Genomic DNA, 16,158 nt, shown 5'->3' with positions numbered 1-16,158 from the left:
TATGTTAAATGTCCACTAACCGTACCAGACCTGTAGAACGTAAATGCACAGGTGTTTCTAAAAAGGCTCTCACTACGTCACTCAGCTGGCCCAGGAAAAATTATCCCAGGGAAAATTAGAGGATATTGAGTGATTTTCTCCATCTGCCTCTCAGTGGGCCATGTGCAGGGTTTAGTCTGGACATATTGTAGCCTGGGCTACAGAGAACGAGAGAAGAGGAGGGAAGACCACACCCTGCCCTTTAAAGGCATAACTGAACTGTGAGCTCACAGCTGGTCCTGCGATCCAAGCTCCACAGTGTACACTCAAACTACAGAGTTCCTTATAACTTCAACCAATTTTAAAATTCAGCATATCATCAGAGCAACACACAATAAAATCCACAAGTTGTGCAACGTCTGAAATTAATTCATCCAGGGGTTTCAGAATACAAATAAATTAGGGCTACTGTGGCACCTTGAGCAAGACACTAGACCCTAACGTAGTTGCTCCTGGTGAGAGTTGGCCAGCTGCATTTGCAGCTTCCCCATCCGTGTGTGTGTGTGTGTGTGTGTGTGTGTGTGTGTGTGTGTGTGTGTGTGTGTGTGTGTGTTTGTGAGTGCGAATGGGTGAATGAGAAGCAGTGTAAAGTGCTATATAAGTACAGACCATTTAAATAAGTCAAATAACATTTGCTGGTCTGGCTCTGGTATTTCGCCCGTTTCTCCCACCTTATGAAACAAACTGATAAACCAGTTAAGCACCTACGTTGTTAAAAGTGTTCTCTTGTATGAACCCTGGATGATGTCCAGAGCCCTTTCACACAAAAAGCAGACAACATTCATATTTAGACATTTGTCTATTTGTTCTCACATAAAGCTCCTCTACCTAATGTCAATATAAGTTAAAGAGTTGCAGTGCATGTGTGAAAACAGCCAAGGGTGCTGCAAAATGATTAACAGTGTTTTAAGACTTGTAATTCTTCCTCCATCTCAACATTCAACTCGTGTTCTTTACTTTCCCTTACTACTTACTAAACTCCAAACAATGCATAATTCAGTTTTACCTACATTTATAAGATGCCTCCTTATTTGTGGCAAACAACAGGCAAGTTTAATTTTGGGTGAATGTATGATGTCTTTGTTCATTGCTGACTTCTTTATATCTCAGTTTGGTAGACACTGCTTAACCCTATGAGAGATTTCCAGAGACGAAACCACCTCACACTGCGGGTCCTGCCCTGACACCACAGCACCTACATTGTAAAAAGCGGTAACATTTGAAGATCTGAAGCTTTAGGGCTCGTTTTGAAAGCCTCCCTTTACTGTAACTGTTGGGAATTCATTTCTGAGCTGCAGGCCCACCACCACATTCTACCTGATGCCATGCAAACAATGCACCGCAATTTCGCAATACCTCAGATATGTTTCCACACGGCCTAACTTTACATTACACACACACACACACACACACACAGAGCACAAATTCCTCTTCCTGAGAAAAGTATTTCCTCAGTGTAGAGGCCAAACCCAAAAAGATAACTCCTCACCAGCTGCAGTTAAACCTTCAGTCTGCCGTGCAATTCCAGTCTCTCCATTGCACTGAGGACATTTGTTACAGAAACACTGTGAATGTCAATAAATGCATTTATGGAGTGTGTTACATTTACAACTTGAACCAGTTGGTTTCAGCTTTGTCTGGAAAGTTTATTTCTTAGGTGTGTGTTTGCCACCTTATTTTAAAAACAAAGTATGCCTAAGGTCTGAGAGAAATTTTAATTTACACAAACTGTCTCGTAGAAATCTAAAGAGGTTACTTTCCCTGTGGCTTTTTAATATTCAGACTGTTGTGGATTAGCATCATATGTCTTTCCTTTTTCTCCACCCCCCTCACTCTGCTGCGACATGAACACACACAGTCAAAGTCAGAAAGCAGCATTTTCCATTATTATACACTTAATATCTGTGTGCCAGGCTTCAAAAACATGTCTGAGGTGGAGGAGAAATCAGGTTACTTGTGCTGCATGTATACACGGATTTCCCGTAAACAGGTTCCTTAAGCACCTGTAAACACCTTTCCCAGGTTACCAGAGAAAGCTGATTTCTTTAAGTACCCTGGTTACTTAAGTCCATGTGAATGCAGTCAATGTGAATCACCAATCTAACTTCACTTCAGACACCACTTGTTTCCCACACATTAATTTCACCATCATGTCTAATAGCAGTATGTTTTTTTACACGTGCAATTTTAGAATCCAGACAATTCTTCAACAACGGGTGAACCTAGCAAAAAACATTACAATGGTTACTGCAATACACACTTTTGCAAAACTAGTTTTATGTTTTTTGGGTGATCAAATTCCGTAAACTAGTAAAAATACAGAGTGCGTCATATGGCTAATTGTACATGCTACAAAAATTAATTTATGTTTAAGTTTTCTTCAAATTTAATAGTGAGAAAAGATGCATCTGGACCTGATTAACTGACACCTCCCAAACCATGTCCTTTCCTGTACTGGGCATACAGAAAGACAAATGAATGTGACGACTTATTCATTTTAAATAAGGTGGCCAAAACATTAGAACAACCTCTTCTTATAATGAACTCTAGTACAACTCCACCACCTGCTTTGACCTCAATGATAAACACATAGTAGACTTACTAATTACTACCTTTGAACTTAAAAACAGTTTGAACTTAAAAAATGAGAAATCAAAAATAGGGCTGCACCTAACTATTATTGTTGGTTAATTAATGGTAAATGGTAAATGGCACTTACATAGCGCTCTTTTACTCTGCTTGTTATTCACCCATTCAAACTCACACACACCGATGGGGAAGCTGCTATGCAGCTGGCCAACAGTCACCAGGAGCACCTAAGTTGGGGTTCAGTGTCTCGCTCAAGGACACTTCGACATGTGACTGAAGGAGCCGGGGATCAAATACAACTTCGACCTTGGTGGACGACTGCTTTACCTTCCTGTGCCACAGCTGGCCCATTAATCCATTAATTCATTGGTAATCTGTGTTTTACAGACTAAAATTTAGTCTCTAATTAAAGTGTTACATTCGTTACATTTAAGTTAAAGGAATGTGGTGCCATCTTCATTTCTTCAGCAAACAGTTCTGTTTAATATAATTAAAAAGTGTAACAGAATAATGGCAGTCTGTGCAAACTGTGTACACGTTTTCACGCAGTTGCAAAAAAAAAAAAAAGCACCTCACAGCTCTTAATACCTCGAGCTACATGAAACAAACATTCTTTTTCCACCCGGCTGTTTGTTTAGTGACCCAGGACCCGGATGTCACGCGGCTTTGGTCTGGCTCTGTGGCTTCCGCTGGAAACACGGTGCCAACCCACGGATTTCTGGCCCTGTAGGACGACCAAATAGCCTGTCCCAACACAGGCCTGCTCCTCACCACTGACGCAGGAGGCCTGGATCATAAAAAGAGACATCGTACAACACCTGCTCATCTGGTCAACCAGTCCACTGGACCACCTTCGCCGGTCCAGGTAACCGGTTCACTGTTCTTGAGAAGCTTGCAAGGCTGACTTCCCGGCAGCAATTCCCTGCGATTGCCTGCCCCGTGAGATACCAGATGGCTCGGCCCCTACAGGTGACTGCTTAGCCTCCTGCGCGCAGCAGGGTCGGGGCATGCTACCGGGGCATTTCCACCCCAATTCCCACAGTGGGTCGCGGTGTTGGCTGGTTCTCCAGACTCCTCAGCCACACTGACTCTTTTACGTATCTTTTCTGGGATCGTCCTCAGTACTTCAAACAAGATGGACTGCACCAGAACTTTCTGGGATCACGGATGTTGCCTGCGAACATTGTCCACAGCGTCTCAGTTTCCAGTGACTGACTCAGCATTGGAAACACCTGTGGCTCTGATGTGCTTACCTCTCCTGCATCCTCCACTCAAACCCCCGACAACATCCACAGGTATGAACAGTCTGAGATATCTATAGAATCTGATAATAATAGACAAAAGGCAGCTCTTTTGGATTCTAATTTTTCACCCAGGGAATTTTATTATTTTAATGAATGTTATGATCTTAACCACACTGCTCTTTGCCCTATAGAGACTATGTCTGTTCCATGATCACTTAAATTTTTAAATTAAGTGGAGGTGGAGGAGTAGCAGCATAAACTCTAGAGCTAAACATAGTTTAGCTTACTCTTAGCCTTTCACACGCAAACTGGAAAACTCAAAAACCACTTCTATTTGTTATCGTGTACCGTCCTACAGTCCCTTGTTCAGAGTTTTTAAATACATTTTCTGATTTTCTATCCGATTTAGTGCTTAGTACAGATAAAGTCATTATAGTGGGTGACTTTAACATTCATGTAGATGCTGACAGTAACTGCCTCAACACTGCATTTAATTCATTACTAGATTCAATTGTTTTTTCCCAAAATGTAAGTCACACTCTAGACCTTGTCCTTACATATGCCATTGAAAATGATAATTTAATGCCCAAACAACATATTATTCAGCACTAATAGAGGAAAACAAAAACAACCCCCGGTTTCGCTTCAGCACTGTAGCCAGGCTGACTAAGAGCCATAGGTCTTTTGAGCCTAGTATTCCCTTTACTGTGAGCAGCAATGACTTCATGACTTTCTTTACTAATAAAATTGTAGCCATTAGGGAAAAAAATTCACCAGATCCTCCCTACAAATATTACAGATGGATCTTCTGGTACAACAGCTCTAGAATCCTCAATAAGGCCCCAATCCCTGCTTAGATAGAGGTCACTGAGCTAACTTCAACTATTGCTTCCTCAAAACTAACAACATGTCTTTTAGACCGTGTCCCAACCAAATTGCTCACAGATGTTCTACCTTTAATAGACAGGTTCATATTAGATTTGATCAACCTATCCTTAGAAACTGGCTATGTAGCAAAGGCCTATAAAGTTGCTGTAATCAAACCGCCACTTAAAAAAAACTCGTCTTCATCCAGGTAAATAAGCAAACTATAGATTGATATCAAATCCTTGAAAAAGTAGTTACAAATACGACCACCTGTACAGGAATCATTTGTAAGACTTTCAGTCAGGATTTGGACTTCATCATAGTGCAGAAACAGCACTGGTAAGTCACCAACAATCTTCTCTTGGCTTCAGATAATGGATTTGTGTCCATACTCGTCCTACTAGAACTTAGTGCCATTACTGAAATTATTCTGTTTGGGCCTAAAAAGATGGGAAATATGCTGTCTAACAATATAGTTACTTTAGATGACATAACTTTGGCCTCCAATACTGAGGTAGGAACCTTGGAGTTAGCTTTGACCATTTACCTCACATATAAGACAAATGTCTACAACAGCCCACTTCCAACTACAGAGCATTGCTAAAATTAGGAGCATCCTGTCTCAAAGTGATGCCAAAAAACTAGTCCATGCATTTGTTACTTCTAGATTGGACTACATTTGGGGTGTCCTTATAACCCCTCTAAAAAGCCTTCAGTTAAACAAAAATGCTGCAGCAATCGCTGACTGGAATAGGCAAGAGAGAGATCATATTTCTCCTTCATTAGCTTTTCTCCTCCTTCTCTCTATACATTTATTTGTCATTACTGCATGCAATTAATTTTGTGTCTTCTCCCCCTCAGTCTCGCTCTCTCCGTCCCTTCCTGCAGGTGTCCTTGGCTTTGGAGCTGTGTTTCCAGTGCACAGCTACTCGTCCTATCAACCTGTAAAATATTTTGTTGTTGCTTTTGTTGCTCTTTTCTTTTCTCTCTTCACTTTCCACTCATCCCTACCGGTCACCCCACCCTGAGCCTGGTTCTGCTGGAGGTTTCTTCCGTTAAAGGGAGTTTTTCCTCTCCACTGTTTCCTGTGGCTTGCTCAAGAGGGATTTGTTGGGTTGCCTCTACATACTTGTGTAGTCTAGACTTTATTATGTAAAGTGCTTTGAGATGACTTTGTTTTAAATTGGCACTATATAAATAAAGTTGAATTGAATTGAAGAATGAACATGAAATCAGTCACTATAACTGATCCCAAACCTCCTCTGTCTGCTGCTAAGGGGAACTCTCTGCTGACGGCTAAAGGGTCCTGCTTGGTTTTTGAGTGTGACTGCCTTAGAGTCCACCAGAACCTGTGGCATTAGGTTGAACAGTGCATTAAGTGCAGCACATAGAGCTTTTAGTTGGATGTAAGGTAATGCGTTCGTAGCAGTTATCAAGTAGGCAACAAGCTTGTTGTAGTTAACACATGGCGGTGAATAGAGAACTGCCGGCACAGCTGAATCGTTTTTCTGCATGTTCATGATCATTTAATGAGTGTTTTGATCGTTTACTCTTATATTGTTAATTTGTGGATCGTATGCACACAATGCTGTAAATGTTTATGCCGGATGCCCTTCCAGACGCAACCCTCCCCAGTTTTTACCGGGCTTGGACCGGCACTGCACAGCTGGGGAAGGGAATGGGCTGTTAGGGGTTCAGTGTCTTGCTCAGAGACACTTCGACATTTAGCTATATTTATGTAATAATGAGTTGTAATTAACTAAGTACATCCGGTTAGGTAGGCAGTCATTGAATTGCTCATATTGTAAATTTTACTGTAATGCTGTAACGTTTGTACTTTTTATAATTAGCTTCTGATTTAATTTCAATTGGATTTGTAGGAGAAACAAAAAAAAATCTTAAATGTTGTAAGTAACTTTATAACAAAATCTGTTCTTAGCAGTCTCCCTTTTTGTTTGAGTCTTTATGAAATGGCTTTAGATATAAATACCATGTGCAACAAACATCTGGAGAAACTCCAGGAAGTGAGCAGGCTTAGAAGTCATGATTCAGAGGGAATTCAAAAGACTGCTCTTATTAAGGAACAGGGAATGTGCAGGCGATCAATGGCTGAAATAATTTTATTCTTATTATTAGAACAACAGAGGAAAGAGTCCAAGACACAACAATTGTAGATTGAGGGCAAAGCCAACTATGCAATGTTTCATTCATTTAAATCCATTCAAAAAAACAACAACATCTATCTGCTTCTTAACATGTCAGGGCTGATTTTGTTTATTGAATTTCCTTCAGGATTAAATAAGTATCCATCCATCTATCTATTCATCTATCCACTCAAAAACACAGATTTAATTATCATGTACAAAGCACAAAGGGTTCAACAGTTGGAGAAACCCCCACAGCCTGCTCCTCAGCTACTACTACAGATCAGTGCCAATTTTTATCAGTAGACCAGTCAAGCTGCTGGTATTGTGTTGTAAGCAACAACAAAGGAGACCTGCATGTTTAAGCTGAAGGAAAGAGGGAAATTTATGGAACGAGGTAAGTGAAAGTTTAAAGTGTAAATCTGGTGAATTCATTAGGGTCTGGTCATTCGTGTATGTTGGATTTAAAGCTATGACTTTCCATTAGGGGCTTTGAATTGGTGCCCTAAGGAGATAAATTATTGGCGACAACTGAAACATATAGTTCTTACCCGCGTTTTGCAACACCACGCAACCAAACAATCCTGTACTTAGGTGATGGGAGTCAGTTGTAATTTGAAATGTCTATGGGACAGTAGAAAGGGCGGCTGATTGATTAGTTAGTTAAGATTGACTTTCATGCTGGGGAAGTTTTTAAGTGAGCTGAAGTATCGGCTAACTTGGCTGTTACAATATTTATCCATTAGTGGCTAAATTATGTGATTTATTGTGTGTGTTTAATGTGTTTAAGTACCTGAAACTTGCCTAATGCTAATTCACTACTTTTGCCTTAGCTAACACAAACTTGGATAATGCTGTTTAACAGTGCTGTGCCATTAATAATTTTAATTTATACGGATTGACATTAACATAGAAGCGGGAAACAAAACTCACTCTGCCGAAGGAACGATTTCTGTTAGAGACGACGGGCGGCGGCAGCTCCTCGTCGCTGGAGAAGGCGTCCAAAGTAGTGTCCGCAACATTTTTCTTGTTCTGAGCAGTCAGGTTCTTCAGATAAAGCTGCACGTACACGTCCTTGGCCGGGTTGCCGCTCGGAAGCGAAACGTTGTGGGCAAGCAATTCGCTCTTCAACTTATCTTTAGTTAGCACAGAAGGGTCATCCAGGTATTCCGGCATGTCGGCGTTCAGAAAGATGGACAGAGTTACAAAGTCGGCCGGCGGGTAACTTAGCTAACTAGCTAGCGCCAACAGTGAACAGGGGAGGTTTGGTCCAAGTGGAACAGCTAAGCAGCGCCTCTCACTGGACTGGATACTCGCGGCACTATGTTAGCTAGGATAATAAAGTGATTCAAAGTGAAAAGAAACAAACGGAATAAATGAAAGGAAAAACTAAAGAATAAGTAGAATTCCAGTCTTTGCTCTCGCTTCCTTATCCACGCACAACAAATAGGGTAGTGAAAGTGGTAGTCGTTGGGTAGCAGAACTGAACGAAATATGCAGTGGCCCACTGCTGCTTGTGAGAATCTCAGGCCTGTGGGTGACCAAACCGGAAAAGACACCTTCTAAAGGCGACCACCATTGGCCATACATTCTATAAACGGCGTCCTTATTGGTGAACCACAGAAATTTAAAATGAACCGCACGTCACCAGTAAGTAGCACGTTCTTCGCAATGAAAATCCCAAATAACAGCGAATTATTAAGTTGATAGGCCAATTACTTCAACATGTTTTGACTTTAGTTTTTGTTGCACTATTACTACTACACTGCAAGTTAGGTAATTTACAATAATAATTCCTTTATCGCGGATGAAAAAAGAAAAACACGAAACAGTGCTCTATTGCAGTACTGACTATTCAAACGGTAATGCGTTCGTTTATTTCATCACTTAACACAAATGAAGACAAACCAAAGTTGATTTTTTTTTAATCTTGCCTCCATCACTTTGTCAGAAAACAGTGTCTTCTTTTATTTGGACACTTAATATACTGAACTAGGACAACAGCAGAAAATTCACAAAGCAAGAGTTTTGAAGAAATTAAAGCGCTAGTAACACAAACTGTGCAATCACCATCGGTTTTCTTGTAACTATGAACTGAAAACAAAAGTATTGGTCCAGCTCATTAAGTACTAAACTATGAAACTGAAATCACTCTTACCGAAATGTAGGGTCAAACTTAAAGGGAAGTTAATATAAGGGAGACAGACAGAACTGGGCTGATCAGAGAGAAAGCAGGCAGCAATGAGCCATAGACACTCACAGCTCTACTGCTTTACTCCCCAGCCCATACTGTCCAACTGCCAAATGTTTATCCATATGTTTGTTTGTGGCAGAGATGGTCGGTCTATGACCGAGAGGACCTTCATAATATCCACATCAGCTCCTGGTGAATGGAGGTGTTCTGGACTCCACTCCTTGCTGGGGCCTGGTAGAAAACAATGGAACACCCTCTGCTCGTCTTTTCTCTTACTCTCACTCTCATTTCCAATCAGTAACAAGACATTTTCTCTTTAAGCTTTGATCTCAGGGGTTGGTGTGTACAGCTGCTCAGAGTTCTCTGCCCCTAGGTCCTCTGAGGAGGAAAAATAAGACAAGAATTAGGGAAAACCATCATGATATGCCAGAGTACTGCTGGCAAACAAAAAGCATGGTGAAACAGCTGCTGCTGGCAGGATTCTATTACACGTGACTAATATCCTCTGTGACTTTGTCAGCTCTAAGCAAATAACTGATACAGTGGTGTCCTCGTGTAACTTAGAGATAATACACATTTAAAACAAAAAGCCTGCATTATAAGATGGTTGGAAAAACGATTATTAGGCAGGATTTTAAAAAAAGCAGTTGAGTTGTATTATGGGAAATGCTGGATTGTCATTTCAATAAGAGCTGACTGAAAACTCCCAGAGAAAAGAAACTGGAGTTCTCTGAAGCTGCTATTTAGTAACACCACAAGGGTCTGCATTTACAGAACATTTCACGACTGCAACTGTGGCGCAGGAAGGTAGAGCGGTTGTCCACCAATCTGACAGAAAACATCCAGAATCCCCGGCTCCTCCGGTCACGTCGATGTGTGAGCAAGACACTAAACCCCAACTTAGTTGCTCCTTTGCCGTTGTTTGCCAGCTCTCCCACAGGTGTATGAGTGAGTGTGATTGTGAGTGCGGGTTTATAAGAAGCATTGTAAAGTGCTTTGAGTGCCAATAGGTAGAAAACAGCTATTTAAGTTTAGATTTACAACATTTTTAGCATCAAGTGTTTTTTATTTGAGCTCTCTCGTTAAATAAACATTCTACATAATATTAATTTGTACTTTTCTTTGTATAAATTCTATTTACATGCTTCTATACAGTTTAAAAACTGCATGCATCAGGATATGTATTGGACATGTTGTGCCAGCAGTTCTATATAAAATAGTTTTTAAAGTTAGAGTTTTACCAGGAAGGACACACTTCCACAGGCCATAGGTTTTCCCCACCGCCGTCTGCCACAGTCGAAGTGTGCCGTCTTCAGAGCCACTGGCATACAGCTCACCATCTGGACTAAAGCGAACGCAGTGCACTGGACCAAAGTGACCTTTATAGGACTCTGCAGACAGGAGGAGCACCAACACTATTAGCAGGAATCATTCATGGAATGACTTTAAATGTACTGTACATCTGTATTATCTGACCAGGAAATGTATAATCTGACCAAGAAACCCCTGTAAAACATTTTTTCCCTTTTTTCTTATTAAAAAAAAATCTAAAGAAGTCAAAAGCTTGTTGACTGCACAATAACAAAAATGTAAACATTTATACAGTAAACTAGGTGTCTCACCTAGCTCCTCCTTAGTGCTGTAATCAAATTTGTAGAGCTTAAAGTCTTCCCCACCAGCAACAAAGAAGTCTTTCTCTGGGTGGAGGGAGGCTGAGTTTATGGGAGCTGGGGCCTCCACCGTCTTAATCAGGTCCAGGCTTTGGACATGTAAACATCAACCATTGTATTATTGTTTTTCTTATCATCACCATCACTAGCAATAATTAGGAAGTGAGAAGTAAAGAATGTGTTTACATCTCTTGTTGAATAAATTGGCTTCATTTTCTATTGAGAAATGTCAAACATTCTCATTTTTCACTTCATTTACCATTTCACTTTCACTATTTATATGCATTTAGTTTATTTCATGTATGGCATGGGTACCTCAGAGCATTGTAAAAAGCAACGGTCTTTCCGTATGTGATCACAAGGATCTCTCCATCAGCCACATATTCCATGCTGCTTACAGATGTGTCAAATGTCAATGTCTTCACCTCCTCCATCGAGCTCCGATCCCAAAGTCTGGACACACATGAATGCACACAAATAAATAATCATTGCAAAAGCCATCCAGGTTTATTTAGTTTTGTTCAAGACCTGTTCATCACACACATAAAAGAAAAACCATTACTTCACTGACCGTATGGTTTTGTCCTCAGCAGCAGAAAGGATCTGCCTATCATTGTTACACCACAAAGCTTTCTTTATGGCTGAAGTGTGACCTGAAACCTCCTGTGGTGCTAAGTGACATAAAGATACAACACTCAAAGATAAGAAGACAAACAAAATGCATATATGACCTGCATATGTCAGAGCTTGAGTGGAGCAACTCTGCATCTCTTCTCTCTCTCTTTTATTTATTTTTACAATTGAGCTACATAGTCCTTCACCTGCCACTTGATGGCTTTTTGAACCACTTACCCGCTTCAGGGTTGCTGAGATCATAGATGCGCAGCAGCTTGTCATTTCCTCCAGTCAACAAACAGTTGCTGTCCTGGAAAAGAGACAGAAATACAGAGATGGCAGCTGTTTCACCTCCACAATGAGCAAATACTTTCCAATTAACGTGATGGTTTTTGGTCCTTTTAAGGTTTTAAATAATTTGCAAATCATAAACATGCAACTCTTTTTAGTAGCCTTTTACATGTCACACATGTAACACATTTCAAATTAAGAACTGAACAAAATAATCATGGACAACCAACAAGATTAATTTGACACTTTATATTAATCAAAAGAATGGGGGAAAACCGTAGTTTCAATAATATGAAAAGACACTGAGAAACACATACAAAAATTCTAGTTTATCTACTGCATATACAGTACTCATAGTGTAAGTTTGTAATGTCCTACTATGTATTGTTCTTGTGTTATTAAGTCAATTTTCTTATTAGAGGTATAATGCCAACATACCTGCCATTGTTGCAAAACAAAGAAAACATCCAGAACATGTGCAGAAAAAAAGACATGTTCTAAACCTTTTATCCACATCCAGGAAGCCACTTACCTGAGTAAAGGTGACAGTCTTAACAATGTGTTTGTGTGCCAGTGTAAGGACTTCGTCTCCACTCACTGCATCCCACACCTTTCTACATGGCACAGAGATGGAGATCATCCTTTTACTTCAAACAGTACAGGCAGGAACATTGACATAATATCTATCTTTAAATAAAATTTGTGTAAAAGCAGAACTTGTTCATTGGCTGAAATAGAAAATAATTAAGAAACAAATATGTAAAATGAAAGGCAGAACAACAACATAGCCCTAGTAGAACAAATACAAATATAACCAAATACAAGTAAAACTATAATCTGAAATGCAGTTGTTTACCAATAGGACTGTTTGTGTATAGTTTCCATTGTTCAAAAGTTGACACCATTGCCAACATTTTAATTTTAATCATTATTGTATGCAAAAATCTCTAATTTATACCATTCCTTTCTCTACTTTTAGAGAATTTATTTATCAAGATCCTAGAGCAAGTACAAGAGCAACAACATCAATCTCCAATCTGTGTTTACATGCATTAAAAACAGCAAAGATCTATTCATGATAAATGGGTTATTTTCAAAAGTGTGTTGGCAAAATACAGGACTGGACTCTGCACTTACGCTGTGAAGTCTGCAGCGGCAGTGGCTGCTTTTGTGGCGTCTGTGTTCAGAGTGGCTCCCCAGACAGCGCCTTTGTGACCCAGAAACGTTCCAATCCAGTCCCCTGTGTCTCCCTGGCGCAACATGGGCTTGCCATCTGAGAAGATGGAAGGATGCAGATGTTACAGGACAATGTAGTAGCAGATGAAAGATACGTCAAATCTTTGATACAGCTCACTACAGGCACACACTGCACCCCCTCAGATAACGTCAGATTTAGCGTTGGCATTTAACGATAGCTGACATGGAGCTAAACTCAAAAAAATATTTATAACACGAAGAATATATTGATGATAGTAGGCACACATGGAAATTGAGTTTCAATTGTGTTTAGGAAGGAAAAACTACTGTGCCATCAGCCTGGATTTATTACGTTAAACGTTGTTTTTTTGCTTGAGCAAACTATACACACAACTCATTGGTCATACCCTTGCAGGCGCTGATCAGGAAGTAGCCATAGGGAGTGATTCCACTGAAGGCCAGGTCCACCACAGGCCGGGTATGACCGGAGCAGGTGAGCGGAGTCTGTCTCATGGCCATGGTCCTCCAGCCGGGAAAGAGCCGGATCGCACTGCGGAAGGAGACAGGAGAATGCTAGTGGATCGCTAGCTAGCTAGCTAGCTTGATAGGCTAGTGAGCTAAAGAGAAGACAACACAATAAGCTAACTAGGATAGTATGTTGGTCAGCAACGCCAATTTACGGTGACAAAACTGCTGTCTGGACTGTAGATTAGTGAACCCTGTAGGTCCGTCAAACTAAACGACGGATCTACCTTCCAGCGTAGGAATGGCTTATCGTGCTAATAGCTACAACTTTGCAACTAACTAGCAACGTGCAACGCAGCGTACCCACAGAAGGGATATATAGCTGTCGTTCCGCTAGCCACAACGAGGATAATACTTCCGGTAAGATAGTTTTCACAATAAAAGTGTCACCTTCTCAACCTGCTGACTAATTGTTGTGAACCCCCGGTAGATATTAAATGAAATTACATGCTAAAGTACGGGGTAAATAAAAACATGAATAAAAATAACAAAATACATAGCATTACAAATTTGCACTCTAGTACAATTATGACCTCAATAATCAACAGAGAGTAGAATTATCAATTTTCAACAGTTTTAACTTAAAAACTGAGAACGTAGAATTAATTGTGGGGCTGCTGTATTGGATTGCATTAGATTGTAAAGGTGTACCTAATAAAGTGGCTAGTCAGTGTATTTCACCCCCTAACTTTTTGGCCCATGGAGCCACCTCTGGTTGAGCACATTTTTCTTAGTACTGTTTTGACGATAATATGAACCATATTGATTTGACTTTGTGTGTGTCTGTGATTGTATTCCAGCCACAGTGGGCTGGTTCTATTGTCTTTTGTCTTCTTTTTTTTACTTTTTTCATGAAGACATTATCTGATCTTCCTTATCACCCTTTTACATAATGTTGTACTATTTTGGCCGTGGAGCTGTTGCATAGCACATACAGCTAGTAAAAACTGCGTGTCTAGTGAAAAGGAAAACATGTGGGTTGATTCCAAACAGTGTGTCACATATAATACCATTGTTAGAATGTAGGTAATTTATGATACAAACATACTGTTTGTTGTCAGTTTGGATTGGTTCTGATATAAAAGACCTAACTATGTTGAACCCAGGATCTTCTTTTTACAAGATAGGTGCTTTGACCAACTAAGCCACAGTACATAGGAGCAAGCATACTGGCAGCTTCTGTTTGTGTTATAAGGTCTGAAGATACAGGATTGCTTAAACCTCACAGATGCCACTCAAGATGACCAGGCCAATAGGTAGGGCTTTAAACCCATCTTCTCAGGTTTACTAGGCAGGTACTTACGACTAACAGTGAACATCTTAAGCCAAGTAGAGCATTTTGACTTTGAGGATTGACGATTGAGTCCTAATATTTGAGTATGTGTGTGGATGTGTGGTGTAATTGTGTTGCAGCCACAACATTTTTTGCTACATTCATTTAAAGCAGAGGTGGTTTTCTCATTGAGAGTCCTTGAATTTTAAGGAGCTGTTAAAGCAATTACATCTTGGCAGTGACACTGTTGCCTGACTGGACAAAGTGGCCCTTCAGTGAAAAGGCTTTTGTGGGGTAAAGAATCTGAACAATGCTTCAGATAATATCACGTTGTAGTTTGTTTAAAGCTTCTTTGAATTGGTAATATGATGGATGTTTCCTATGGGATCTAATTATGTTAAGGAACAAATGGAGTTTGAACCAGGATCTCTAAATGACTGCACAAGTAGCCAAGACATTTGAGCACTGTTGTTAGGATCAATTTACTGTAAAAGTTATGTATTATGTGTGTGTGTGTGTGTGTGTGTCTTTGGGCTACATATGACATAATTTATAATCATTGTCTTCATATCCTTTTATTCTCTGTATTAAACTGCTAGACTATAGGTCACACCCTTTTATTGTTGACCTTTATGGCATGTCCTGCACCATGGTCTGATCTCCAGAGGGCGCATCCATCTGCCGATATTGTGCGTACCGAGTCATCCTGCTGGAACCAAGGAAAAGACCTCCAGTTGACATGATTGAATATTCGTATAACCAAACTTGGATGTCTAAGAATCTTCACCGATGACACAGAGTGTGCCTTGCTTCTCGGCTGCAGGCAGAGATGGCGTCCTGGTGCCGGTGAATAAGCAGAAAAGAGACCGGAGGGAGGAGAAAGGACGAGGGTAGCGCGTGATGAGACGCTGCATCATTTAGAGCATCACATAGCAGAATATGAGTCTCTAGCGGTGACAACAGCGCCTTAAGAAAATGTGTGTGACGGATCCTAATTGCTCTTCTTCTAAATGAGATTTGAAACAGCGGTGTGATTCCTGGGGAAGGGGGGGTGGGGTGGGGTGGGGTGGGGTGGGGGGCGAGGAGGGTTTGTTGTCTACCTCAACTCTTTCTCCTCCGACGAGCTCTCTGCTTATCCGACGCAGGGAGGAGAGGTCAGAGGAAGGGAGACAAGGGGCGATGGCCGCCGGCGGAGCAGGATGCGGAGACACGGTGGAGCAGTACCGGGGCGAGGTGGAGCGCCTCACACGGGAGCTGGCGGAGGCCAACCGGGAGAAGATCCGGGCGGCGGAGTGCGGGCTTGTGGTTCTGGAGGAGAACCAGAGCCTGAAGCAGCAGTACGCCGAATTGGAGGCCGAGCAGGAGGCGCTAAGGCAGGAGCTGGAGCAGCTGCAGGAGGTGGGCTTAGCAGGGGTATGGTTCGTTATTTGAAAAGTACCAAAGCTAAAGCTGTTATGATGATCGCAGCTGATTATCAGTTGTTAGTCTGCGAAAGACAACATGTGCAGAG

The 16,158-nt window shown here is 41.0% G+C and overlaps 3 protein-coding genes across 15 annotated transcripts in view; 1 reads left to right on the top strand and 2 right to left on the bottom strand.

Annotated features, from left to right (window-relative positions):
- tmpoa (thymopoietin a) overlaps nt 1-8,538 on the bottom strand; it is a 39,015-nt gene extending 30,477 nt beyond the window's left edge. The window contains exon 1 of one of the 7 annotated variants that reach the window (XM_067474413.1): nt 7,817-8,538. In XM_067474413.1, coding sequence (XP_067330514.1) covers nt 7,817-8,059 — 243 coding nt within the window. In that variant the 5' untranslated portion in view covers nt 8,060-8,538. The remainder of the gene's footprint in view (nt 1-7,816) is intronic. The other 6 variants (XM_067474415.1, XM_067474410.1, XM_067474412.1 and 3 more) reach the window with 6 other exon arrangements.
- Nucleotides 8,539-8,791: 253 nt separating this feature from the next.
- strap (serine/threonine kinase receptor associated protein) lies at nt 8,792-13,668 on the bottom strand. Its single transcript, XM_067474418.1, has 9 exons — nt 13,258-13,668; nt 12,791-12,926; nt 12,186-12,267; nt 11,600-11,672; nt 11,319-11,418; nt 11,063-11,200; nt 10,700-10,836; nt 10,319-10,468; nt 8,792-9,455 (listed from the first exon to the last, which is right to left on the bottom strand). The coding sequence occupies exons 1-9, from the start codon at nt 13,367-13,369 to the stop codon at nt 9,394-9,396; spliced, it is 990 nt and encodes a 329-aa protein (XP_067330519.1). The 5' UTR covers nt 13,370-13,668; the 3' UTR covers nt 8,792-9,393.
- Nucleotides 13,606-16,158, top strand: part of LOC137098297 (protein bicaudal D homolog 1-like) — a 59,591-nt gene continuing 57,038 nt past the window's right edge. Inside the window, exons 1-2 of one of the 7 annotated variants that reach the window (XM_067474406.1) lie at nt 13,606-13,735; nt 15,794-16,061. In XM_067474406.1, coding sequence (XP_067330507.1) covers nt 15,828-16,061 — 234 coding nt within the window. In that variant the 5' untranslated portion in view covers nt 13,606-13,735; nt 15,794-15,827. Of the gene's footprint in view, nt 13,736-15,140; nt 15,626-15,793; nt 16,062-16,158 lie in introns of those variants that run through there. The other 6 variants (XM_067474401.1, XM_067474403.1, XM_067474404.1 and 3 more) reach the window with 6 other exon arrangements.

The sequence above is a fragment of the Channa argus genome, chromosome 14, assembly GCF_033026475.1.
Source record: "Channa argus isolate prfri chromosome 14, Channa argus male v1.0, whole genome shotgun sequence".
Lineage (NCBI taxonomy): Eukaryota > Metazoa > Chordata > Actinopteri > Anabantiformes > Channidae > Channa > Channa argus.
The sequence above is the reverse complement of the archived record's forward strand: the minus strand, read 5'-3'. Positions and strand labels throughout refer to the sequence as shown.

Bases quoted from the DNA above. Each gene is read 5' to 3' on its own strand.
- strap (XM_067474418.1), bottom strand. From the start codon at position 13,369: ATGGCCATGAGACAGACTCCGCTCACCTGCTCCGGTCATACCCGGCCT. The intron at 12,927-13,257 runs GTATGACCAATG...CCATCTTCTCAG, and splicing joins CCTGATCAGCGCCTGCAAGG to ATGGCAAGCCCATGTTGCGC. The intron at 12,268-12,790 runs GTAAGTGCAGAG...TGTGCCATGTAG, and splicing joins GCCGCTGCAGACTTCACAGC to AAAGGTGTGGGATGCAGTGA.